The following is a 27,496-nucleotide window of genomic DNA, read 5'->3' on the forward strand; positions in this document are numbered from 1 at the left end:
TTGTCTCTTTTAAAACTTTAGAAGAGATCTTAGCATCACATACTATACTCAGATATTTCTCTTGAGTTAAAGACTCTCACATGTGTCCAGTTTAAGCCTCAAGGGAAGCGTGTAGACCAGGGGTGTCAAACTGAGTTCCTGGAGGACAGCACCCTCCTGTTTACAAACTATGTAGGCTAGTTTTCAGGACTGAAGTCCTCAAGGTTAACCAGACGCTAAATTTAAACCTAGAAACAGGTGCAGATTGTAATGTCATTTCACTAAAAGATCTGGACGCTTTGAAGCCTGACAGAAATGACATGAAATATCAAGATGTAAACTGGTGACATATTCACACCACAAAATGTCACCATTGCTCATCAATGCTTTGAACGGCAATGCAAAGACAAGCTTACGCTCAAGCCATAGAGCAAAATACATGCGCACAACCTCGGATTGAAAAAAAACACCTTTTTATGTTGCTGGAGTCCATCATTTCAGAACACTGTGTGCTGAGCGTGACAATGAAAAGGAGTGCAAACATCAAACATGTCTACTGCGTGTTTAGGAAGAAAAACAATGGAAAAGAAGTGCAGTGGAGTGGAAAAAACGAGTTCCCTATGAATGGCTGATATATAAAAATAAATTAAAATAAGCTGCAAAATGATGGCATCATTGAGCAAGAAAACAACAGCATGCCTGACGATCTGACATTTAAGCAGTTGACCAATCACAACACGTGATTTAGCCGACCAATCAGAGCGCATTGCGCATTTTATGAGAAGACGCTAATAGAAACTGGAACAAAAAAGTTTTTTTTTTCCTTTATTCATTTAACTGTGTTATTGACATAGCATGGCATTATTCAAGTCAGGTAAAACTGGAAAAACAAAAAAGGAAAAAAAAAAGTTTTTAGACAACAAACAATATTATACACAACATCTATTATTAAATAGGTTCTATGTATTTTATAGTCAATCTGTAGTCTACATGTTGGCACGTAAAAAATAAATAAATATGTACGCAGGTCCAGCAGCACTAGCCTATATACAGAATAAATAAGGAATATACGAATATGCAAACAATAAGTTACAAATAATTGAATAGATATACCCCCTGTTTCCCAGACAAGGCTTAGACCTAGTCCCAGACTAAAATGAATGTCAGGGATGTTTTAACTGAAAGAAACTTGCACTGATGATCTTAAAATATGCCAGTTCCGTTGTCTTGTCTCAAGATGCACATCAGTAGTGTTTTTATAAGGCACATTTATTATTAGTTAATTAATGAAAATGTGTATTTAAATATACAACCATGTTACATTTTAGCTCCTAAATATGCAAGCCCTGATAATAAAATGCATTGAAATGCAAGCACAGTTAATGCAATGCACTTTCACCCCAATTAGTGCGCTTCAACATACAGTTTTTTAAATCCATGTGTCGTAATTGTTCTTCTCTAGATGGCGCTGTGTCGCGGTGAGAGAGTGAACAGACAGAGGCGAGGTGTGTGCAGAACACACGGCTTCAGTTCTGAGCGTCTCAGGTGTTTACGCCTGCCAAACAAACACAGGGGCGGAAATAACTGGGATTTTTGCGGGCTACCGGTGGAAAGAGGCAGAACAAGACGGCTCTCTGTGACACCATCAGCTGAAGTGTGTGTGTGTGTGTGTGTGTGTGACGCAGTAAATCTATGCAACGAGGGAGTGTGCGGTCGGTCACTACTGCAGGTGTGACAGATAAAGAAAGAAAGTTCAAAACAGCGGTGATTCTGGTCACTATGACTTTTGACCAGTGGCATTCCATTATCATGACAACACGCACACACGCACACACACACACACACACACACACACTACTAACGATTCAGAAGTGTTCACGTGCACTAAAATATAAAAAGTATAATAAAACGTCCTTAAACTAGTTTTGTTCTGTTCAATTATTACAAGAGTATAAAGAATATAATTTAAAACTGTACATTTGTTTGTAGGCGAGTTGCAAAATTAAAAAAAAAATATATATATATATATATATATATATATATATTTTTTTTTTTTTTCATTTTTTTAATTTTTTTTTGCAACTCGCCTACAAACAAATGTACAGTACAGAAAATAATTGTCTGTTTTTTTTCTTTATTATAAAATCACCAGGAACACAAAGATTGCACCTCTAATAACATTGGAGATTATTATTATTTTATTTTGCTTAATCTCGGACCTTCTTATTTGTCAATGACCCCTGAATGGAGTCGTGATAATTATCATCACACCCTCACAGGTCACGTGACTGTCTCTGCAGAAACTGTTTCCGGCGGTGTCAGGTGTGTGTTTGGGGAGTCAACACAGCACTTCCTGTTCTGGGTTAAAAATAACCCAAAGACTAAAATTCCTCTCTCTCTCTCTCTCTTTATCTTGGTTCGTCTCTGCTGAAGTGAGCAGGACGTTCCAGCAGAGTGTTACACAACCTCCAAAATAAAGGCTCCTCAGTGGTCCTGTACGGTCAGGAGAGCCCTCTTCATGTTAACAACAATATCTGGTTTTGTATCTTGAGCTGTGATCTGGATGTGTGATAAACCTCAAACCTCTTGCTATTTCACCTCAGACTCACCAGTTTTGGTTCTTTAAAGCTCCAGCACACCGATTTTTTTCTAATTAATAAACATCTCTAAATAAATAATTTAACATATATCTACTGAAACATTAAATAAGGATAATTAATTTCAGGAGCTATTATTTAAGATTTTTTTCTACACAAGTTTTAGAGAGATAAATTAAAGTTATATGCATTTATGAACAAGTAATTACAATAAATACATTTATAAGACTTTATTAAGTACGGATGGGCACTTTAAGTACTGAATATAAAACTGTATAAATATTAATATGTATTCACATAATATCTACTTCAAGTCATTGTAAGTAATAATTACTTTGTACAGAGAAATAATAATGGTGCTGAGTGAATTTGTGTTTATATGACTGACACTAAACTACCTGTGTGGGAACCTTTCAGAAACATTCTTTCCTTCTGTCTCTGTGTTTGTACCCTTGCTCAGTCTTTCCTCGGGTTCTTACACTCAGCCTCTGGCCTCCATCTCTCACTGTTTTTCCACAGACGTGTTTTTGATCTGGTCCTCACACTCCTCCACCCACACCTTTTTTCACATCACTCCATCCATCTCCTCCATGTGCAGCATGTTTGTCATGCTGAGCTTTTCCACTCCTGAGGAAATGACTGAAAACATGACCTGACCTGAGAAACATTGAGAGTACATTCATATCTGAACACATTTGGCTTTACATTTACTTTTATTTGACCTCTTTCTCTCTTCCTTTCTTTTGTTATTGTATATATATATATATATATATATATATATATATATATATATATATATATGTGTGTGTGTGTGTGTGTGTGTGTGTGTGTCTGTGGGTGTGTGGGTGTTTGAGAGAGAGAAAGACTGTTGAGTTCATCTGATCTATCTCTCCATCAGTCTTTTAGTGCAGGAAATCTCTGCCTGTTTTTTGTGGCCGCGGCTCTCTTATTGCTGCAAACATCACACAGCTGAGTATATTTATCTAGCCTTGCACAAAGCACACAGCGGACAGAGTTATGCGTGTGAAAGAGACTTTAAAGCATCCATAATATTTTTATTAAAACATAAGTCAATAAATAGCAGACAGCAGCTCCTCTCTGGAATGAAGTCGTTTTTATGAATGACTGCATTCATCGCTGACCACGCCCCGAATTCTCAGAACCCCGCCTCGACGGCTAGACCACGCCCCTTTGGAATCCTAGTCGCAGAGCCACGCTCTGATTGGCCGAAAGGCGGGGCTTCGTATAACATTACAGTTCACCGTATAAAGACTCACCGCGGTATGAAAACAAGTGTTAGAAACGTCAGTGCTTGAATCAGCGGCAACTTACATTATCGAGCTGGAATAAACGCGCCTTTCTGGATTATTAATGCTTGTCTGTGAGAGCTGAAGTGCTTTATTAAGGTTAAAATTTCAATAAATCATCTTCCGTGGACATTGAAGGCTCTATTAAGAAGATGAGGGATTTAATGTGTCTGTTTGTATTGATCATCTGCACGACGGTAAGTCACAAAAGTTTATAAACAGTGTAAACAGCAGGAGTTCATTAGGAATCATGATACAATGCACATAGAAACATATAACATAACATAATTGTATTATATTATTAATATTAATAGTATATGTGTCTGCATATATATGTGTATGATCTGCACACCTGAGAGAGTTTGACCATCCTTGTGGCTTTTGGTGTTCAGAAATAGATGAGCACAGGCTCAAAATAACCAAAGCACAACAGTCCAGCCCTCCATCCGGCTCCATGAACCCCGTCGGCCAGGATCGGTCGGGGAGGGTCCGAGTTATGCTTTGATCTCAGAGCTCAGATCCACATATGGGTCCAAGGTGACTCAAGAGCTCATCTCCTCTGAGTTTAAGATGCTTAAGATTCTCACAGGGCTTGGCTGGCTATTTCACACAGTGATGGAGATGCAGGGAAACAGGTGCAGTGCTATCGGAAATTATCCAGTGGAATTGGACTTTAATGGAAAACCATTTGGAATGACGAAACTACTTTCACAGTGAGAAATTACATTGTGAGGTGAAAATGAATTGGACTCATCCCATTAGCACAAAAACATTATAGTTTCTTCCCTGTTGAAAAAAAAAACAGCATATGCTGGTTAGGTAGGCTATGTTTTGGAGAATGGCTGTTGGTTTGAGCTGGTTTAAAGGGTTACTTCACCCAAAAATGAAAATTCTGTCATTAATTATTCACCCTCACATCGTTCCCATAAGGCCTTCATTCATCTTCGTAACTCAACTTAAGATAATTTTGATTTATTCAACAATTTGTCTCCTCGATGTCACCAACTCCTGATAATTTTCCCGATCTCCTTTCTACGTTTCTGGATGTTGATGGTGTTAGATACATTGTTGTCTTTGGGAGGATTAGAGTGCTCTCAGAATTGAAAAAAATATATATTAATATCTTAATTTGTGTTCTGAAGAAGAACTGAGGTCTTACAGGTTTAATTAGGAGTGATTAATGACAGAATTTAAATTTTTGGGGGGTTAACTATAATTTTAAGCTGGTCCTAAGCAACTAGGTCCTACTTAGGACCAACTTAAGCCAGCTCAAACCAGCAGCCATGCTTCAACACATACCTAACCAGCATAGGATGGGTTTCTCTTCTTCTTTTTTGGAATGTTCAGAGAACATTCAAAAGTAACATTCTCAGAATGATTGCAGATTGTAAAATGGAATGTTCTGTTAACATTTAAAAAAAATATGTTCTCAAAACAGTTATATATCAAAACTTGTTCTAAGATTGTTTTTTAACATTCCTTTTAAGTATAATACACAAACACACACACACACACACACATTATGGGCAGTAGTTTTGAATATTCTCTGAAATGTTAGATGAACATCCAGTTAAAATGTTTTTGAAAAACTTTCCATGAACACTGTCTCATGTTTTTATGCTAAAGGAATAAAAACATTATTAAAGACCAGATAACATTGAAAGAACATTCTATTGACAAACGAAAATCTTTCCATTCATAATAAATAATGTCCTTTGTTTTAATGTAAATAAAGGAACTCAGGTTTGGAACAACTTGAGTGTGAGTAAATGATAACAGAGTATTATTATTATTATTGGGTGAAGTATCCCTTTAAATATTCAGAAATTATCATTTTATTTCTGAAGAGTGTTTTTGTCTGGCAACAGTAATCTGCCCCAAGCTCAAACTGAAGCGTCTTTGTCATTTGACAGGTCCGAGCGCGGTGTCCTAAGGTGTGTAAGTGTCCGGCGGAGCGGCCCGTGTGCCCTCCAGGCGTCAGTGCGGTGCCCGACGGCTGCGGCTGCTGTAAGGTGTGTGCCGCCCAGCTGAACGACGACTGCCATGAAGGCAAACCCTGTGACCATCACAAGGGCCTGGAGTGTAACTATGGCAACGATGTGGCCAGCATCCATGGAATCTGCCGGGGTGAGTGAACAGAACAACTCCAGTCTTGATTCTTGAGGTCTCTTAAAATAATTGTATTGATTTAAATTAATTTGCAATAGTGTGTGTGTGTATATGTATTTGCATATATTACAATATATGCTAACACATATAAAATTAATAAAATATATATTTTTACATATTTAAATACATCTTAATATATGCTTTATATAAGGACCTTTTTATATTGCAATTACATTTAGCCTATAAATCACAATATGCTTAAGAAAATTAAAATGTTTATGTTAGATTTTTTGTTTTATAAATTATTGCATATATCAAAATAAATGTATAATGATTTTGCTTTAGCGTCTTTATCACAATATTTGATAGTGATGCAAATTGATTTAATTTGATAAAAAAAACATTTCATTATTTTAAATAAATTTTCATTACCATAAATATATAACAATATATTATATTGCAAATTAATTTAAATGTGTAAGTTTTGTAGTTTTGACAAACTAAAGGCTACGAGAAACTTACAACCTTTGACCTTTGATGTCCCATCCAAACGTCCTTTTTCAATGGGATATATAAAAAAAAAAAAAAACAACAACAACAACAACAACAACAAAATCTAATGAACCCACTCTATTCTATTTTTATAGTCAAAATGTATTATATTTATTGAAAATGTACCAAATCTTCCCAAACTTTCCAACAATTATAATAGATAATAAATTGAATGACAAGCTGCTGAATAATGTACTTCTATCTTGGGTCACACATGGGACTGATGTAGTTTGGTCACCCTTGGCACATTGATTTCCTCACATACAGAGGATATTTTGTGCACTGGGTTAGTTTCTATATTAAGTCAGTTATTTGAGTTGGACTAAAGGGGGGTTTCAGGGGGCATCTCAAACACCCAAAGACTATCTGACGCTCAACGACATTGTAAACAAGTCAAAATTCCACACTGCTCTAAACATAGAGCCTCTCTCATAAAAGCACAAGATAGAGTGTCAATCTGTGTTTAACCCCTTACTGTCACTCTGTGCAGCTCATCTTCTGGATAATAATTCAATGCTTATTATTTCAAAGACCATAAAATTAATGTCTATTTATCTAAAGAATGTTCAGATATTTTTACTGGAAAACAACACAAAATACTGACTGAGACCTGAGCTAACAAATATATGTTTCAAGAGCGATTTGCGTATGTATTATTATTTTTTTTTAATAATCTTTTAAATAGTGCTGTCAAAATTAGTGTATTAACGCAGGCAATTTTTCTTATTTATGGGCATTAAAAATAGTTAATATGGGGTGGGGTTAGGGTTGGCCACACTCACAACTGCTGCTTCTGTCTCTTTTCTTGACAAAAAACTGCATTTATTTAGATGCATCAAACACGATTGCAGAAATGCTGTCAGGCTATATGTCAGTAAAAATGAATATCCCTGTCTGTTATACTCTGCTCATAGAGCGTGCTCTTTAAATGCACACAAATACGGCGGTAGCCTGTATCATTTCATATTAAAGCACAAATGAGCATGCGTCTCAGATCCACATCACATTCAGCAGCGGCAGCTCTTAAAGTAATAGCAGTCAAATAACCTCATAACCCAGCTGCTGTGATGTTTGTCCTACTGCTGAGAGGCACAGGTAAATATGATATTTATTATAATGGCTTTATGTGAAGATTGTTTTAAGTTTGCTTAAATTAAAAGTCTTTACTTTTTAAAGTCTAATAAAGGATGTTGAATAGCTATAGTCAATGGTTAAATGAGGAAAAAATAACAATTTCTAGAAACATCAGTAGTGATACTCGCCTTCAGTCATAAAAAGATGCCATTAAATAAATATCAAAAATATACCATCTTTATGTTGTTTGACTGAATGCGAAATTATTGCAATAAATTATTTAAAGTATATTTCAGAACGTTAATGTTAGGTGGGATTAATTGAAATGAATCATGATTAATTTCAGACAAAAATGTGCGATTAATTAGTAATTTGTCTAACCGACTGACAGCACTAGTTTTAAAAAACATTATGGATTTTTAAATGTTTTAAGTGTTCAAAGAACATTCTCAAAGGAAACATTTAAAAAACGTTAGCAAAATATCTAACTAAAATGTTTCCAAAAAACATTCCTTTAATGTATAAATAATGTTTTTGAACGAATATTCCATTAACGTTACTGGAATAACCTTGAGGAAAGTTCTTAGAACACTCACTGTCAACAGGGACGATTTCTTTTTACACTAACAAAAACACTTTATGATTACCAAAACTTTAACTAAAATGAACATTTTTGATCTAATTTTAACATCAGTTTCCTTTGGTTGACACCTTCTCCTGTCTTTTCTTTGTCTTTTCAGCCAAACTGGAAGGCCGCTCCTGCGAATACAATGGGCGCATGTATCAGAATGGAGAAAACTTCCGCGCGGGCTGCAAACACCAATGCACCTGTATTGATGGGGCGGTGGGCTGTGTGCCCCTTTGTCCCTCTGATATTCCTCTGGAAACACCATCCTGTCCCTCACCTCGACTGGTCAAGATCCCTGGCCAGTGCTGCCTCAGCGTGGACTGTCACGGCGAGTCCTCCGTCCTACCACCAGTGTTTAGACGGCCGCAGCCGCCTCCGTATCTGTTCCCTGACCTGCACACCTACAAAAAACCCCGACCAAAGGCGTACCCCTACAAGCCCAAAGACTCCCTGAGCAATGAACTCATAGAGGTGGAGAAAAAGTGGGACAAACCGCGCAGTCGAAAGCATTTGCCAGGTGAGGGCGCTCTTCTGTGTGTCCACACAAAGTTTCGTAACTAGGACTATTTGTCAAAAAAATTTAAGAATTTTCAACCTGACGTTATCCAATGTTCAGATTTATCTTCTGGAAATGAGTGCAGATTTAAGTAGCAGTACTGCCTTGTTAACTTATTTATACGCACTCATTTTCAGAAAACTTACAAAACAATTGAAGAGTTGAAGTACTGTTTGAAATTTTCCTCTAAATTGACCGTTTTCTATCAGGCTTGTATGTGTAGCTTCGGTAATTTCACTTTAACGGCAATAAATAGGTTCTTTTCATTGCCATTAAAGTGAAATAACTGAACGTAAACATAGTAGCCTGTGATTATTGATTAATTAACTAGGAAAGTGTAATTATACCTATTAGTGACATTTTCCCCATAAATATCTGCGGAGTCTTGCCTGAACTTCATAGGATTTGACATGGCGCCAAACGTGGAGTTCATTGAAATATTTCAAGTTAAACTAAATGAAAATGATATTTAAAAAGCCTAAAAATTAAATAGGCTTAATATGATTTTATTTTAAGTTAAAAACGGGGTGTTTTTCATGGTTTTAGTTTGTTAAGTATAGTAACCTTGGCTCAGGCTGTGATTGCTATCATCAATGACGTCTGTTTGTTTACATAAATCAACAATTAAAAATAGTGCAGCAGATTGCAAGAATGTGTGCTGTGTGAACGCCTCCTTTGGTTGCCTTTGGGTTTCGGTTCAATTAACAATCAGTCCCAATGTGAGCTGTGGCAGTTCCTCCTGCATGCGCTTCTGTGTGGGCGCCTGTTTTTAGGAGCCTGCCGCTTCTTTTCCACAAGATCCTTGTGAACCAGCCCCACACACGGTGCCTCTGTCAGGCAGCTGTTTCCCTACACGCCGTAATCACTTTTTCTGTGCGTCAGTGTTCCCAGTTGGCTGAATGGTGCCTGTGTACTAACTTACCCCATCTCTCTCGCTCTTCCTAGCATGGAAGAAAGCTGGACGGCAATGTGTTGCACAGACGACAAGCTGGACACCTTGTTCACGCAGCTGCGGGATGGGCGTTTCATCTCGGGTCACCAATGAGAACACGCAGTGCAAGCTGCTGAAGGAAACCAGACTCTGCAACATTCGTCCCTGTAGTTCTGTGGCTGTGCCTATAAAGGTAAACACACCAAGATTATCTGCAGAATCACCACAGGATCTGCTGAAAAGACCAGTTTGTGTCTACTTAAACAGCTTGAGAAACCTTCCCTTGCTTCACCAAAACAGACCAGCTTCTAAACTGCATGTTTATGATGGTGCACCAGCACCAAACTGGTACGAACCAAAATGAAAACATTCATTAAATTAAATCCATAAATCTTAACCATGCAATCATCATTTGGCTCTTTCTAGACCAGTTTCACAATGGAAATGTTGCTCTTGCCTTGTTTTCCAATGCGCAAGTAAAATGTCTGTTTATTTAAAGCCTTACTTATATTGTTGATTATGTGATCCCCATTGAAGTGTTTCTAAAAACAACTAAAATGCTGTATTATGCATGCCAGGCCAATAGTTGGCGACGTCAATTTGTAAAGAACCATTTTTTTGCTAATTTGTGGTTTTGTTGTTTGCGATAAAGGTATAATTTTCAATAACTTTCACTTTGAAACTCATTTTCAAAAGTTCACATTCTCTGGCCACCAAAACACTGCTGTCATTGAATGGCCAAACACATAGATTCCCATTATTAGTTGAAAATGGTGTTGCGTAAACAGCCCCTTAGCCTACTGAAGTTATCATGCACACTTCTTTTCCATTGCAGATGTGAGTGTAACCTGTCTTTAATATTGGTTTAACAGAAGGGGAGGAAGTGTTCCCGTACGCAGAAGTCCCCCGAGCCTCTGCGTCTGCACTACGCCGGCTGCCGCAGCACACGCCTCTATCGGCCCAACTACTGCGGGACGTGTCTGGACGGGCGATGCTGCTCGCCCCGCCGCACACGGACGGTCCCCGTGCTCTTCACCTGCCCCGATGGAGAGCTCTTCGAGAGGGCCGTCATGTTTGTGCAGTCATGCAAGTGCAACGATGAATGTGGCAACCTGAATGAAGCGGTGCTCCCGCCCCAACGTTGGCTGTATGGCGACATGCACAAGTTTGTTGATTAACATCTTATTTATCCAAAGACCCGCCCCCATGTCTTTCCCCAACCAATAGAGTAGCGGTTTCAAAGTGTAACCCTGAGTAAACGCTAGGCCGAGGCCTTATTATAATCCAAATCCATGTGGAAAAAGGGCAATTTTGGGTTTCCAATCCCTTGTGCCAAGACCCTTAGAGTAGATGTGCTTACAGAAAGGACCCAAAATGGGGTGAATCCCAGTTGTGAATATATACAATGGATTTTCTGATTGACTAGTCCTTACCATGAACAGTGATGCATTCTGGGGCACCTGCACAATCTAAGTAAGAAAACAAACTGCCTCAGCAGGACACTGATTAGACGCTTAAATGTGGTGGCACAGACTCCCAGCTTCACAAGGGCTGGTCTTTACTTCTTTTGTAGTGATTGCTTTGCCTTGACGTTCAAAGAACAGCCGGAAAATATGAGGACAACTCAGCAGGAAGTCGTTTTAAGCTACCCAGGGTTTGTCTCAGCTGCTTGTGGACTCAGTGCTGAGCTTGATGGCTTCGTGAGCCCATGACTCTGTCAACTCACCGAGGGATATTTGCCAAGTGCCGCAGCTCCCTGGCGTCCAAACGTCGGCTCCTCAGCTCCCAGCTAATTACAATCCTCGTCTTTGGGGGCAGAAGAAAACCCAGTAACCCTTTGGTTTGCAATAAAAATATGTTTAAAACACCAGCATCTGATGTCAACATGTAATTTTAAAGTAATGGGTGGGATGGTTCTTTCAAACGCTGGTCTGTAATCTACCAAGTGATGGCAGAGCCTCGTGCAAACGGCACTGGTGTCTGTGTGTTTTATAATGCAGCAGTCTCTATTTCTGCCTGGCACTGGTGCATGAACTGACGGAGGTCGCGTCGCACCATCTGCCCTGAAGAATGAGAGTTTGAACAAGAAGAAACCCAACATTTTGAAAGGGACAAGCCATGTTGTGACTGAATAATTATGCTATTTTTAGTTACATTTCGTTTGAATTCCCAATCTAAAAAAAAAAAATCAACATTTTAGATGCCATGTTCTTGATAAAAGCATTTTTATTTAATTTTGTTGGTGGGGTGAGAAATTACGTTGTGGAAAGGTGTTGACTGAATAAACTGCCAATTACATGCTGCATGCAAACTTGATGGAAAATTAGCAGCTTTCTGTTGTTTCGTGTTACGCGAACTTTACTTTGGGTTTGGGAAATGTAAGATTTATACTATATAGTAAAAATTTTTTATTACATTTTGTCATGCATGGCACTTTGTTAAGTAACACAGGAAATTAAATACTCCAGTACCTTCTAGACATTTAATTCCTGTCTGGCGCGAAAAGAGCGGCGATCTTCTGGTCCCAAATGTGTGTCTGTGGGGTTTTCTTCATCTGTTTTATAGGACGGCAGGTGAACATTGTAAGACTTTGAAGCATTATTACTGCCATCAATATGATTTAATAATAGCTGATATTTGTAAGCGTTTATTAGTAACATTTTTGTACAACCATATAAACAAGTCTCGAGTGGATTATATGAGGAAATGCCAATGAGCAGCCAACATGTGACACTTCGAGACAGCGGAAAATATTTACTTGGATTCGGGTCTGGTCTGAAATTATCTTGTATTACAAGTTCATCTCATTTGTTTTACCTCTTCAGACAGAGGACAACCACTCACCATCCATGAAATAAACTGGTTTGTAAAAACGGCTCAATGTAGGTGTTATCATTTGTTTTGTTTTTTAAAGGTATATGATGCTGGTAAAAATAACATTTTGTCTATTTGATGTAAATCAATATGTTTATGCAGTTCAAAAAAACATTATTTTCTATATGATGTACATTATTGTTTCTCCTCTATATCCTGCATTTCAGATATGCATACATTTTTACAAAACTCATCTTTCTGAAAAAGCGAGGTGTGCTCTGATTGGCCAGCTATCCAATGCACTATGTTGTGCCAATTTCTGTACCCCTGCCAGATTATGCACCCTCTTCCATTTCCTAATCCCAACCCCATATCTAAATCCTGTTTTACTTTTTGCGCCACTGACTTACACTGTCTTTTACGCATTGCACATCACGCGTGTAAAAATAAAAATATATAACCACGTTTGCATTTGTGATAGGAGAAACAACAAGTTTCTTCTAAACTGAATTGTATGCTTCGTAAACTGTTGGTTCAGGAAATGGTCCTCAATCTCAATAAAATGCGCAGCACACATCTGAATATTTTAGATTTTTTCTACAACAGTGCTGAACGAATGGATTTGAGAATCTAGTCTTTGCAACTTTACAGATCTTCTTCATGCACCAAAAGCTTGTAACGATCCAAAGAGAAAGGTTCCATTGGTTTAAATGCTATAAAACCAAGTATTTGTACATTATCAACTAGGTAACATTTCTAACAGAACTTGGGTTCAATTGCAAAGCTATCAGTTAACGTGAAACTAGTTAAAATAAAAACTTGCATACGGTCACCATAATGATGGTGAATACATGTATTAATAGAGAATTACATTCTTCACAGATGAATTCAATAGCAGTCCAGCTATTGCCTGGAAATTAATTTCATGAATTACAAAGACAATTTATTTTTGAACTAAAAGTAAATTGTAAAAAAAAAAAAAAAAAAAATTTTGGTTTGGCATTTCAGTAATTTTCAATCACACACGTCTCACAATGCATTAACCTCAAACAGGTTATGACTCTGGCCTAAGTATCTGGCAAGATTTCAGAGCAAACCATTACACTAAAAGCATCTGAAAAACCATTACAAAACCACTCTCATACAGTGAGACTTCCCAGAAGACCAGTCACAGCTAGTAAAGGTGTATATAAAAAGATTTAATTTCATTAAAACCCAGAACAAAACATGATTTTAGAACAAAATCGTTAAACACAACTCGCCCGGTCCTCAAAGAAAAGCAGTAAAAACAACAGTGGGTTTGAGGTAAAGTGGAGGCTTTTAAAACGGATGTTCTGCGCCCTGCCATGATCCAACAGCTGCGATTCTGGAAACATCAAGACTTCATCTGGACTGTTCAACTGCACACAGAAAAAGACAAACGTCATATAAAACAACACTTCTTTCAACCAGTCACTGTGGGTTTAAAACCAATGGGGAAACAAACCCAACATTTGAAACTGGGAAGAACAATACATCAACTAATAATATCCAATTAACTAGCATCACTTCAATGACCACATTAGCATCCACCAACACTGCTGTTAATAATCCTTCACACTCATCAGGTCACATTAAATTTGGAAGGAGGTTACCACAGTTTGACTTCATGCTCAAAACGCTTAATGGGAATAAGATGAGACCCAAGACTCACTGTAAGTGGAAATGTCAATCTCCTCTGGTAACTCGGACACGTTGACCTCGAATCGGTCCTGCACATCGTTCAGGATCTTGGCGTCCGTCTCGTCTGACACAAATGTGACGGCCAAACCCTTGGTGCCGAAGCGACCCGCACGAGCCACCTGAGAACGGGACGAGACCGTGTGAGACGTGCCACTTCAGAGACCTGAAACACTCATGGAGACTGCATGGATGCGTACCCTGTGGAGATACGTGTCAGAGTCCTCCGGCATGTCATAGTTGAAGACGATGTTGACCCTCTCGATATCCATTCCTCGCCCGAACAGGTTAGTGGCCACTAGGATCCTCCTCTGGAAGTCTTTGAACTGCTGATACCGAGACAATCTGCAAGCATTGTTTTAACATAAGCATAATTAGATTATTCCACCCCCAAACAAACCCTCACAGAAACACTGAACAACTCATTTTAACACCATGTCCTCACTAGTCAACAGTCATGACAAACCATTGCATGACAGGACATTCACATCCAAAACAAGTACACACACACACACACACACCTCTCTTCCTGTGCCATTCCTCTGTGGATGGCGATGGCGGGGAAGTTCTGCTCCACCAGTAACTGTGAAAGCGCCACACAACGCTGAACAGACTTCACGAATATCACCACCTGCAGGACAACAGCAGAATTACCCTCATGCATTTGACTCATTTTATTCTACAGGGAAAATTGACAGAAAAAAAAACTAATAAATGCATGGATTTGGAAAATCATGCAGTGACAAATCTATGAAATCGGAGTAAACAGGATCAGGTTTGCATGAGTCCCTCATTTGCAAGTGGCTTGGGAAACACAAATGAGTGTGAAGTGCTGAACTCACCTGGTTGAACTCCAGCACGTCGAGCAGGTCAAAGAGTTTGCGGTTCTTCTCGCTGTCCTTCAGTTTGCAGTAGTACTGCTGCAGACCATGAAGAGTCAGCTTGGTCTCATCGTCCACAAACACCTCCATCGGCTGAAAGCAGGCAGCACACATCAGACAGGATCCTCTATATGCTTTCGATTAAAGGTCATTGCATACTTGAAATTTCCGCAAGTGTACAAATAAATACGACCTCACTGTGTGCGAATCCCATTTACACTGCCATAGAACCTTTCATACTTTTTATAGAAAATTAAGATAGGGCCGATTTTCTGCATTTTTCACACCCACACCCAAAATTTATTTATAGACGTTTTGACAATTCAGAGCCGCCCTATAAGTAAACGCCAAAATCCAGAATGCCGTCTGACAAGTTGATCCACTTCGTCTCGCAGCGCAAAGCAATGGAAAGGTCCTTGCACACAGAGTTCACAGAAATCAGTAAATTAAATTGTAATATGTGGCTCCAGGATTGCTAGTAAAGCTTTAAACTAATCCACGGACACATCCTGAACTAAACTTTAAATCGCCCGGGATAACCCTTGAGGAGGTGGAACGCTCCCCCCTCTCTTCGCAACCTCATGATTGGATAGACCAAACGTTTCCTCTTTTTTTTTTTTTTTTCATTTTAAGGAGTTGAAAAAAATCCTCACCATTTAAAGACTCAATTTTGTATGGTCCCAAATGGCTTAATGTGTGTCCAATAACTTCCATAAGTCACACTGTACCCAAAGTTTTTTAAATAAAAAAATTCTCTATTAAACTCATGTTTTCATCACACGGTTTTGAATCTTATTAAAGAAACAGACAGATGTTACTCACGTCCTGCATGAACTTGCGGCAGACGGGTCGAATCTCTTTGCTGAGGGTGGCGCTGAACATCATGCACTGCTTCTCGTGAGGGGTCAGTCTGAAGATGTCCTGCACGTCACGTCTCATATCTAACAGAGAGACATCATTTTAATCATCGCAGACTCAGCTCAACACAGTTCCCAGCAGATTTTGGTCAGACGCTCACCCAGCTGCTCCAGCATCTTGTCACACTCGTCCAGAACGAAGTGCTTGACGTTCTTCAGGTTGAGGGTTTTGTTTCGGACCAGGGCGAGGATTCGTCCCGGCGTGCCGACCACGATGTGAGGGCAGCTCTTCTTCAGGACATCCTCGTCCTTCTTTATGGACATGCCACCGAAGAACACGGCCACCTTCACCGTGGGCATGTACTTGGAGAAGCGCTCGTACTCCTTACTGATCTGAAACGCCAGCTCGCGTGTGTGACACATGACCAGCACGGACACCTGAATCACAGGAACACACACTCAACCTCATCTCACACAAGCTGAAGGTTCACACGTTACAGATAAAATCACAGATCGTTAAACCACCAGCATAAGTATCTTAATTATGATTAAGAGTCACCAAATTGTAAAATAAGATTTATAGGTTAATATTCAAGTCGTAATGGTTTCATCACAAACTAAAACGGATGTACTAACCTGTCCTTCGACCGGCTCGATCTGCTGTAGGGTAGCGAGCACAAACACGGCGGTCTTTCCCATACCAGACTTGGCCTGACACAGGATATCCATGCCGAGGATGGCCTGCGGGATGCACTCGTGCTGCACTAAACACACACACAGGAAGTTCACTTAAGATGCTAATCAACCGTTACATTGAGGACCAGCATCTCCGAGTCTCTTACCTTCAGAAGGATGCTCAAATCCACAGTCCACGATGGCCCTCAGCAGCTCTGGCTTCAGCAGAAAGTCCCTGAAGCCCGAGCTGTGGATGGACACGTATGAGCCCTTCACCTCCTTCTTACCCACCGGAGCGGCGCTTTCTGGGGCTCCTTGAGGCTCATCGTCCTCTTCATAATCCAGCAGCTCGTTGTCAACGTCATTCTCAGCCATTCTGGAGACAAAAGGAGTGGGAGAGCAATTAAATCACACATTCAGACGACTCACACGTTCATGGTTTCAATAGAGGGACCACCAGTGAGAAAGTGGACCAAGCCTGGAGAAGGTTAGAAAGTCTAAGTTTGACGTCGAATCGTGAAATTAAGTGCATAAATACAGAAACCAGCATTACCACAGACACACACTTTTGAAATTGACAAATGAACAAGAATTTGATATTTTACAAAAAGTACGAGGAAAATGCAATAATACTCTACACTGGACATGCAAATAAGCAATAACATTTAGTACGTTCACTTGTTTTATATATTTCAATACATACAGGTCAGAATAAGTATGTTGTTTCAATTTTTACAAAAATATAAGTGTTTCACTGAATGAAAACTGAACATTTAATCCACATTTTGATTTTATTCTCCCAAAACCCATTAAAAACCTTAAAAGTAGACACTTGACTCGCATTAATTGTGCTTTTTCTATACATATACAACCACTTTTGTAAATTTTAATTTGATGTGGGCATTTACATCTTTGAGCCACGTGCAAATACAATGAGTCAAAGCAGTCCAGAAAACACATGGTAATACCACGGTAACGTTACTTGTGTTACTAGACAGCGTTCAGTGAAACTGGAACTGGTTTATTTGGGCCTCAACCACCAGCATCCTGAAGAGGTGCTAAAGTCAACCTAACGAACGTCTAAACACGTTCATGCGAGATTCTGAGCTGCAGATAAACGGGATCCCGATACTGTGTTGATCAGCAACAGAGACATTAGTTTAGTTGTAATGTGATAAGCCATAACTTAAAAGCTCCGCGGACAATATATCCGCCGTTAGCTATTGTTATACGCGAGAAAAGGGCCAACAAACAAACGACAACTTCACGCTGGCATATGTTTCATGCGGTTTACCAGGCCCGACAACGCGACATTGTAAATAACAACAACAACAACAAAAAACAGTAACATTAACGTTACATATAACTTAACCGAAAATAAACACGACCACACGCGCGCACTGTTCGGTTAGCACGCGCAGCTAACGCGCTCAATGACACAACGCCTCTATCACACATTACATTTTCCTGTTGGATAAACTCACAACGTTATATACATACAATTTTTTTTTCGCAGAAACATATCCATATCTAAACAGTAACTAAATTACAGTTACCTTTAAGTGACGGTGCGCGAGGAAAATGATCACACGAACGCAGCTGTTGTCTCAAATCGAACGCACCAGGCCGCGGTTTATACTACCGCCCGGAAATCCAGCCTCCTGAAGAACGCGCGCTCTCATTGGCAGAACACACGCGGTTGTTGGTTTAACACACGTTCTCATTGGATCAAGAACGTGTCAATCTAAATGTAAACTTATCGTGATTGGATGTTGGTACTGGGACTTGGGGGTGTTGAAGTCGCACTCGCGTTGGGCGCAATTGAGCTTGGCGGGACTTTTGTAAGTGACAGAAACGTTTTTATTTTATTTTTTTATTTTATTATGATTTAGTATGGAATATAACTGATTTAAAACGTTTAACTCAGTGTAATATTATGATTGATATGTAGCTTCACATCAAGGAACATATTCAAATCATATAATGGAGGTAAAATACCATAATTAAAACACTTTGCTCAGTAGTGCCATTATAGAGCTAACGTTACCATGGTAAATACATAATATTCAAAAGATTTCTGTGTAAATATGTTTTGATGGTGACTACCTTTATCAGTTTTCTAAGTATTTTAGTATGAGAGACAAAATAATTCTGGAGAGATGTTAATTGTCCACAGAATTCAACTAAATGTCATATCTGATTTTAAATGTCATATCCGTCCAGATATGATTGAATGTTGAATAAAGGCCTTCTGTAGCAAATCCATCTTCGAGAAAAAGAAAAATATCCATATTTCAAATAGAGTAAACACTTTTTCTAATTTCCGTTATCTGTCAGGCGGAAGCTGGTCCGGTTAAACCATTAACTGTCAATCCCACTTTTTAAGCAAAGACCTAATCATGTTATTCCCAACTAAATTGTAAATCTTTAATGTTTTGGAGCACATACTTTAATACCACATTATTGTGGAAGTGGAAAATAAATATAGAAATGAAATAGATAAAGATATATAAGTTTATTGAAATATAAAATGCACGGCACTACATTTAACTTATTTTTAATACACTATATTTTACAAAACATATAGAACCATAAAAAAATAAAAATGGTGATCCATATTAGGACTGTAAAGGACATGTGGAAAGCAACCATACATGCATAGTTTGCATACCATCATAAATGAAGATTCTGGAGAGAAAAATGCAGAAAAAAAATGTAGTCACCAATTATGAAAGTTTGAGTCTTGCTTTACAAAATGAGGATTAGAAAGGTTTACAATGGGTTAACTGGGCTAGTGACAGTTACCTGGTTAAGTATAGAAATGTTTCTAATTTTTCAGTCATATCAGTGTATCCATATGAATCACATTTAAAATCTTCTTAGCAAAATATTGGCTTTTCCAGACTGGTTTTAGTAATATTAGTTAGATATTGTTCATGAATTCAGTCTGAAGCTGATGTTTTATATCCGAGATTCAAGTGCGGAGTGGAAGCTCCATTGTGCAGCTGAAAAGGTAGGAAAGCAGTCAGAATTAGGTCGTGATGGAGGTTCAGAAGAGGGACAAGAGCTGGGCTGCTGTAGGACATCCCTGACCTGCCGAGGTAGGGTGTGTAACAGCCAGTTTTCCACCAGCAAACCACCTCCACGAAGCCCAAAACAACACCCCAGCTCGACCGGCAGTTCCTCTAGACTGTTTCCTCGTACATCCAGACGCGAAAGTTGAGTCAGGCCGCCAAAACCAGTGGGCAGAGAACCAAGAGAGTTATTCGCAACATTTAAGTTGCGAAGCTCTACGCACCTTTCAAACAGTTCCTTGGGGAGATGTTCAAGCCTGTTGGCGCTCAGGTCTAGTTCGCCAAGAAGCTTCAAGGCTCCAATTTCAGCTGGCAACTCTTCCAAAAGGTTTCCTGCCAAAAGCAGGCGTCGCAGCTTATGCAGAGTAAAGAGCGCCAAAGGAAGGATTTGCAGTTGATTGTGCGCCAAATCCAAGAGCTCCAGTGAGCGCAGCACTCCTACACTGGACGGAAGAGCCACAACGCGGTTATGTGCGAGTCGTAGGCAGGAGAGACGCCGCAGATGCTGCAATCCTAACAGCTCTTCTAGAGTACGAAGACTGTTGTATTGCAGATCCAAACTGCGTAGACCTGTAAGCGCCAAAAGCGCTGATGGCAGCCTCTCCAGCTGGCATCCTTGCAGTTGCACTTCTGCCAATCCGGTCAAACGCCTCAGTCCCGTAAGTACCAATAACCTGGTGCCCTCGTTATATATCTCCAGTTTTAGCAGACTCCCTACCAATTCGCTCAGCTCCCCTGGAACTTTCTGCAGCATGCCACGAAGCACCAAGACACGGAGATGACGCAGTTGTCGAAGGCTGCCAAGGACCCATCCACGGCCCATCCCACCCTCATTGCTCAACCTCCCAGTGAGGTGCAGCTCTTGCAGGCCACGGAGGGAATACACCCAGGCTGGGATCTCTGCAGCTTGGCTGAAGGTTAGATGTAAAGTCTCTAGATGTTCCTGAAGGTGCTGCAGTGCTGCAGGCTCCACTGATGCAGTGCAGTGGTAAAGGTGCATTTCTCTAATGAGAGGAGAATCCAGATTAAAACTCAGTGCTGGGAAAGTAAATCAATGCAATCGCAATTCTTGGATTGATTCTGAGATTTTTGGAATGCATTGTGATTCTCTCTCGAATCTATTCTGAGCTTAGTTTTTAACAGCAGATGGTGCGGCTTTACAAACTTTATGAATTATTTTTTTAGGTTCAAATGGTGCATGTGTAAAGAACTGGAAGCAAGCAGAATATGGCTATTTCTAAAGCATGCAGTGCCATCTGCTGAAAACTAAACTCAGAATCAGTTCAAGAGAGAATCGTGATGCCTTTGGAAAATCGCAGAATCGATGCAGAATAATAATTTCTAGATTCGCTTTGCATCATATATTGTCCCTGCCCTATTAAAATGTTTCTCATCCTCTATTACATGTTAAAATCAGTCTGTGTAAGACTGCAAAATTATGCGCATTTCAGTTGTAATTGAAATTAAAATACTTACCTAAGTGCCGTCATGTTAGCTATTTGTGCTGTCAGTTTGGCGTCTCCAATAAGTTCCAACTTCAACACCTGTAGCTGGCTGAAGGTAAACAGTGCCGCTGGCAGGCGAGGAAGAGCCACAAGCTGCAACTGAGAGTGTCCCTGCTGGTCCGACGTGATCATTGACCGCAAGCGTTCAGCTCCCCAGTGACGCTCCAGACTTTCTTCCAGGAGTCGAGTCTCACTGACTGGTGAGAGGAAGACAGACAGGCGCTGGGCCAGTAGAGGGTCGTACTGGTCGGCCATGTGCAAGAGGAAGGCGAGGTCATTATGAAGGTCTGGTACATCTAGCATGGATCCTTTCTCACGTAGACTCTGGAAAGAGTACTGCCTCAAAGACCTGAGAATAAGGCAGATTTAATCAGATTTTCAGAACAGTTTTCTTTAAATTTGCAGAATGTGACAGTTGGGTTCCCAGGTAGAAATTCATTCATTTTCTCTATAGGGATACATAGTTCTGATGTTGTTAATTGATGCCATACCTGGGCAAGTTCGGTCCTGGAGGATTTTATTTAAATAAACATTTATAATGTTGTAATTCACCTTAGAAATTGTTGGTTTGGTCCATAGCTTAAAAGATGTTTAAAATCCCTATGGGAAAAAATGAATGGAAAAAAGGTGGAAAATGGAAAATGCAGCTGAAAATTTAGTTTAGTTCTTAGTTCTTGGCACACAAACAGACATGTTAGACCAGTCACCAGATTCTCTCAACATTCACACATGGAGAGAGAATACAAACTACATGGAGACAGTCCTCTCATGTCTTGGGGCACCCATACTTGTGGAAGATCCAGTATAGAGCATAGATGCCCAGCAGACCGAAAAGAAATAGCAGCAAAACGTAGGCCTGCATTAGCTTGCGCAGGACGGAGGACAGCGAGTGACTGCACTGGAAGATGCTGTAGCCGGTCAGAGCATAAGTGTGAGGTTGGCAGATGTGACTGAAGGAGATAGAGTCCAGGAGAGGAGTGGTGTAGCTCACAATCAAAATAAACTTCAGAACCTTGAACACCGTCTGAGCAGTGTACACCTACATAAAGAGATGCATGTTAAGGCCAAAGTATAACGGTTATCAAAGCATATCAGTTTTTACTTGTATACAAGGGTTTGCTTACAGTGCAAATTATGCATATTTTCTCATCAAAATAGTACATGCACAATCTGATCTTTGTACGAGCTGGTCACATATGCACATTAACTTGGTTTGTGCTAATCAGTTACAACACAAGGTATAAGTATACTTTGGGCTTTACCTTATATATAACATCTGAACTCTCGCAGTGAGCACGAAACCTTCGCACTCTCTCGAACAGAGCTCTGGCCAGCTCTCTGTCGCTGCGGTCCAACGTGGCTCCCTGTCTGGAAGTGTCCGGAACGACTTGCACAGGCAAAACCGGCTCCGTACATGACATAGCAGAGAGCGTTGAGCAATGAGACAAAGTTGAGGGACACGGAGACGGTTGTGGTGTAGTGGTCACACTATCAGTCCCCGCCAACAGAGGGCTGTCCGTCCCCGAGTCCAGACTTGACTTGCGAATTTTGTACGAAGATGTTATCTGAACTTTGGGTTGCACTGCTTGTTCGGTCTCAGAGAAACGTGTGTCCAGTTTGGCTGTAAGAGAGAGTGCCCTTGTTGTCCAGGGCGATTCGCAACATTTGGCGAGAAGCGATAGGAAGTGCTCGATGCGAGCAGATGTGAGCGGGAAGTGGAACCAGAAGCAGCCGCTGGCCAGGAGAACCAACGTATGGAGCAGTGTCACATATGGTAAAAACCTTGAGTACCAGGGCAACGCCTCGTGATAGCAAACCTGGCTGATGTAGATGTACTGCTGGAAGTCAAGGTTGGTACGTCGCCCTTTCACAGGGATCCTAGGTGAGTCAAGTGTGTTTCTAAAGATAGTATCAGACACAGGCTCCATGGGAGAGCTGTGGTTGATGGAAGAGGAGTGTACAGGGATGCACACGACTCCATCCCTTGACAGCTGGAGTGTCCCAGCAAGGATAGACACCATCAGCATGAGCACCAGCAGGTAGTCCATGAAGACCTCCCACCATGGCTTCAATAATTTATAACTGCCCTGACGCTCACCGCTGGACCACAGCTCAGACAGCGTGAACATCTACAGTCAGAGAGAGAAAGACATCTTTTTAAACACCATTCAAATCAAGGTGACACTTTATTAGATTTAAAAATCTAACCAATCTAACAACTTAAGGCTTTTTTCTTTAATCAAGATACATTTACTTGAGATTTTAGATTAAGATTGAATTTTACATTTATGCTTAAAAAACAATTAGATATTTTTTGTAGTAAGAGAAATGTATTTGTTTCTCTTTTCAATTAAGTTTTTTTTTAATTATTATTCCATTGGCAGACCATTTTTTTTCTTGTTTAAACTTAAACCTGCTTAAATTTTTCAGATTAAAAGACGAACCCCTAGTTTCACAGACAAGGTTTAACATAATCCCAGACTAAAATGCATGTTTGAACTGTCTCAACTGAATCTTGCTCTGACAAATCTTAAAATATGTGTCATTGTTCTGTGTCAAGACGCACACCTGCTATATTTTCTTTTAAGGCATTTTTAATAAAACTTGCTTAATTATCTTAGTTTAACTAAGGCCTAGTCCTGGCTTAAAATAAACCTTGTTTGTGAAACCGAGCCGAAAGAAACAATGGTCGTAATTTCTGTCATTACCAACAGAGGTCAATGGAACTAGCAATCGTAGTTTGCTAACGATGATTTTGGGAAACGCTCCCTTGAACGGTTGTTAGCGTATTGCTGTGTGCACACTAGGATGTTCCAGGTGGTTGCTAGGTGTTTGTTTACTGGCTTACAGAGTGTCTGTTAAACATTTTGGTCTCTAGTTATGATAGATTGTTTCTGCGCCAAATACACTCCCTTTGGGTTTGTATAAGTCTCTGAAAGATTTTTTCCCGAACATGGCCCTTCATGACACTAAATAGACACATCTCCCAGAAGAGTGCATATACACATCAACCAGAGCTTGAGCAAAAGCACACCCTTCAACCCATCAAGAAAAACTTTTCGAATCTTGTATGAACCTGGAGGGAGAGTATTTAGCACAGAAATATGCCGTTCTACGTCCAAATTTTTTTTTTGAAACTTTGGTCATGTTTAGCATGAGAACCCAACTCTTTTAACAGTGTAAATATCTCACTATGCATTAAATAGTATTAGACTCCCCTCTAAAATAGTAATTGCACTCTTAATTTGAAGAATCATTCATGTATGATCAATTATATAAGCAATATCTAACTTACCGAACAACCCCTTAAAAACAGATATTTACTACAATTGCTAATAAAATGGAATAGAATGCAACTTAAAACATAATGAATGGTTTTATGTACATTACACTCCTGTGTTTAGTTCTGCATCCTTTTATGATATACATTTTATGAATGCATTTAAAATGAGTTTTGATTCAACACACTAAGCTGAAGTGATACGACAGTCAGCTGAACTCATAAATCACATTTGAATAGAACCCCAAATACTTCGGACTGTCTACATGCAAAAATAAAAGTGAAATGTACTTACAGTGATGTATTGTAACTCAGCTTTTTGGCTCTAAAGCTGAAACTTCATGCTTTAAAGCCCTTGTTTTCTTGCACTCAAGTCCGGCTCAGGCCAGTTTGTTCAACAATGTGTCCAACTTCACTAAGTTCGACACAGTGGGGCCCCAGAAGCTGCTTTGAAGTTTCCATGACAACCTGCACACAATAGCCACATTCACATCATGAAACGCCAGTGAGCCACTGGATTTGGAAGAAATACACATAAATAAACAGTTTGAAACTTACATGAAAATTTCAGGTTTTATATATTCACCCTGTCAGATCTTTTAGAATGATAACTGTCCTCTGAGTGCAGTGCATCACATGTGAACAGCAGGTGGTGCTAATTAATCACATTAAATTATAGAGTGTGTGTTGGACTGAATGATGTTTATGTTTAATAAATTTAGAATCAGAATCAAAAATAACTTTATTGTCAAGTATGTTGGCACATACAAGGAATTTGTTTTATTGTCATAAGCTACACAGAGAGAGCAACAACACACATATGATAAAAATAAGATGTGAATAAAATACACATACATACATACAAATAAATGGCAAAAGAAGAGTGAATTATATGTACAGGTGTAGTATTTATAGAATAGTAATAGAATTTTTAAAAATTACGTTTTAGGCATGAACTAGGATGTAGGGTGATAAAAACAGGGAAATAAACTGTTCTTGTGCCTGGCTGTCCTGGTATTCAGTGCTCTGTAACGCCGACCAGATGGCAAAAAGTTCAAAAAAGAGATGGCTTGGATGTGAGGGATCCAGGGTGATTTTCTGAGCACTTTTCCTCTTTCTGGATGTATACAGTTCTTGGAGGATTCAGAAGTCCGAAAATTCTCTGTAGTCTTCTCATGTCTGATTTTGTAGCTGAACCAAACCAGACAGTTATTGAAGTGCACAGGACAGACAGGATGATGGCAGAGTTTCAGCAGCTCTTGTGGCAGGTTGAATTTATTCAGTTGGCAAAGGAAGTACAACCTTTGTAAAGCTGTTTTAACAATGGTAACAATGTGACTGTCCCACATCAGGTCCTAAGAGATAGTGGTGCCCAGGAAGCTGAAAGACTCCACTGCAGTCACAGTGCTGTTTATGATAGTGAGTGGGGGGACAGCAGGGGGTTTCTCCTGAAGTCCACTATCATCTCCACTGTTTTGCGCATGTTAAGCTCCGGGTTGTTGAGACTGCACCAGGCAGCCAGCTGCTCAACCTCTTGTCTGTACGCTGATTTGTCACTGTCCTGAATGAGGCAGATGAGTGTAGTGTCGTCTGCAAACTTCAGGAGCTTGACAGAAGGGTCTTTAGATGTGCAGTCGCTGGTGTAGCTGTAGAGGGAGAAGTGCAGTGGGGAGAGAACGCAGCCCTGAGGGACACCAGTACTGGTGGTGTGGCTGCTGGATGTAAATTTACCAATTCTCACTAGCTGTCTGTCAGAAAGCAGGTGATCCACTGACAGATAGAACTAGGAACAGAGTGCTGGGTTAGTTTGGTCTGGATTTACTTGAAGTTGCGCTTACGATCAGAGTAAAGTGTTGCATTTAGATTGTTTTGATTGTTTGTTTTAAATTTCACTTTCTAAATGAACCTGCTGCTTACATACATGACCCATATAAATATCACTGAGGGGTGCTTAGTGTGTTCTGGGTGTTGTATTTTGATTGTTTTAATATGATTTTTCTGTTAAAATTACGGATCTTTGTGTAATTTTCAATTACAAGGTCCCTTTTTGAAAGCACGGTGTTGTGTCAACATGCAGTTATTGAGGTTCAAGTTTGTAGAAGTAACACGGTGTGTTCACGGTGTGAAAACAATGTTAGTTGTGTAGGAAACCCCCGTTTATCATCGTGTCACACATTTTTAGTTCCCTCTCACTGGGGATTTACAACAAGCCCACACATTGAGACACATGCTGAAAGATTTGTGAAAACTAAAAGTATTTTTAGAAAATATTTTCATAGTGATTCATGAGCTGGATAATGACACCACTGAATTCAATAATGAACTGCATTTAACTGAAAATTGAGTGTTTGCTATTGTCCTTTTGCATTATTGACACACTATTTTCCTGTTTAATACCGCAAAGCTGCTTTGATACAATCTGTACGGTTAAAAGCACTATATAAATAAAGGTGACTTGACTTGATTCAGTTAGACAATAATAATGAAAGCATGAGTAACCTTTTCGTTTAACATTGCATTCTTAACATTTTTAATAACATTTTTAAACAACAGCCAAGAAATAGGCTGTTGTTGGGTGGATGCTGCAAAATATGGTATCATATTTCACACAAAAAAACCCATTGAACTATAACTTTCTGTTTATAACTTAAAAAAACTCATCACACTTATCTGCTGGAAGTTTTAATGTTGAATATTGGTAATTTAATCAATCAATCAACACACACACACACACACACATACACAAAACATAAATAATAAAATAAATGTTTCAAAACAGGGTTGGAATGACTGATAAGATGATTTTTATTTCTGGTGAAATTATTCCATTAATATTAATTTAGTTATTATTATTATTTATTTGTTAACTGGTGCCTCAGAAACATAAATCTATTTTTTTTCTATTTTTATAAAACCGCTAAACTTCAGCATTATAGTTTCAACTTTCTTATTGTTTAG

The 27,496-nt window shown here is 39.5% G+C and overlaps 3 protein-coding genes across 3 annotated transcripts; 1 reads left to right on the plus strand and 2 right to left on the minus strand.

Moving 5' to 3' along the window:
• Nucleotides 1-3,890: 3,890 nt before the first annotated feature.
• LOC113067818 (protein CYR61-like) lies at nucleotides 3,891-13,129 on the plus strand. The gene is made up of 5 exons (XM_026240295.1): nucleotides 3,891-4,080; nucleotides 5,797-6,010; nucleotides 8,359-8,763; nucleotides 9,748-9,926; nucleotides 10,606-13,129. The coding sequence occupies exons 1-5, from the start codon at nucleotides 4,036-4,038 to the stop codon at nucleotides 10,909-10,911; spliced, it is 1,149 nt and encodes a 382-aa protein (XP_026096080.1). The 5' UTR covers nucleotides 3,891-4,035; the 3' UTR covers nucleotides 10,912-13,129.
• A 596-nt stretch (nucleotides 13,130-13,725) lies between these two features.
• On the minus strand, nucleotides 13,726-18,311 carry LOC113067779 (ATP-dependent RNA helicase DDX39A-like). The gene is made up of 10 exons (XM_026240240.1): nucleotides 18,236-18,311; nucleotides 16,847-17,055; nucleotides 16,641-16,768; nucleotides 16,166-16,442; nucleotides 15,970-16,088; nucleotides 15,109-15,240; nucleotides 14,788-14,897; nucleotides 14,467-14,611; nucleotides 14,241-14,388; nucleotides 13,726-13,947 (listed from the first exon to the last, which is right to left on the minus strand). Exons 2-10 carry the CDS (start codon nucleotides 17,052-17,054, stop codon nucleotides 13,931-13,933), a joined length of 1,284 nt encoding a protein of 427 aa, XP_026096025.1. The 5' UTR covers nucleotide 17,055; nucleotides 18,236-18,311; the 3' UTR covers nucleotides 13,726-13,930.
• A 915-nt stretch (nucleotides 18,312-19,226) lies between these two features.
• Nucleotides 19,227-24,845, minus strand: LOC113067763 (volume-regulated anion channel subunit LRRC8D-like). The gene is made up of 5 exons (XM_026240219.1): nucleotides 24,834-24,845; nucleotides 22,521-23,387; nucleotides 22,047-22,297; nucleotides 21,230-21,607; nucleotides 19,227-20,757 (listed from the first exon to the last, which is right to left on the minus strand). The coding sequence occupies exons 2-5, from the start codon at nucleotides 23,385-23,387 to the stop codon at nucleotides 19,641-19,643; spliced, it is 2,613 nt and encodes an 870-aa protein (XP_026096004.1). The 5' UTR covers nucleotides 24,834-24,845; the 3' UTR covers nucleotides 19,227-19,640.
• Between the last annotated feature and the right edge of the window lie 2,651 nt (nucleotides 24,846-27,496).

The sequence above is a fragment of the Carassius auratus genome, linkage group LG28B (assembly GCF_003368295.1).
Source record: "Carassius auratus strain Wakin linkage group LG28B, ASM336829v1, whole genome shotgun sequence".
Lineage (NCBI taxonomy): Eukaryota > Metazoa > Chordata > Actinopteri > Cypriniformes > Cyprinidae > Carassius > Carassius auratus.

Excerpts from the sequence above, each read along its gene's own strand:
- LOC113067818 (XM_026240295.1), top strand. The coding sequence starts at position 4,036 with ATGAGGGATTTAATGTGTCTGTTTGTATTGATCATCTGCACGACG. Across the intron at positions 6,011-8,358 it reads CATCCATGGAATCTGCCGGG|CCAAACTGGAAGGCCGCTCC; the intron begins GTGAGTGAACAG and ends TTGTCTTTTCAG. Across the intron at positions 9,927-10,605 it reads CTGTGGCTGTGCCTATAAAG|AAGGGGAGGAAGTGTTCCCG; the intron begins GTAAACACACCA and ends TTGGTTTAACAG.
- LOC113067779 (XM_026240240.1), bottom strand. The coding sequence starts at position 17,054 with ATGGCTGAGAATGACGTTGACAACGAGCTGCTGGATTATGAAGAGGAC. Across the intron at positions 16,443-16,640 it reads TCGAGCCGGTCGAAGGACAG|GTGTCCGTGCTGGTCATGTG; the intron begins GTTAGTACATCC and ends CCTGTGATTCAG. Across the intron at positions 14,612-14,787 it reads GGAATGGCACAGGAAGAGAG|ATTGTCTCGGTATCAGCAGT; the intron begins GTGTGTGTGTGT and ends CAATGCTTGCAG.
- LOC113067763 (XM_026240219.1), bottom strand. The coding sequence starts at position 23,387 with ATGTTCACGCTGTCTGAGCTGTGGTCCAGCGGTGAGCGTCAGGGCAGT. Across the intron at positions 22,298-22,520 it reads GTTCAGATGTTATATATAAG|GTGTACACTGCTCAGACGGT; the intron begins GTAAAGCCCAAA and ends CTCTTTATGTAG. Across the intron at positions 20,758-21,229 it reads GCTAACATGACGGCACTTAG|AGAAATGCACCTTTACCACT; the intron begins GTAAGTATTTTA and ends TCCTCTCATTAG.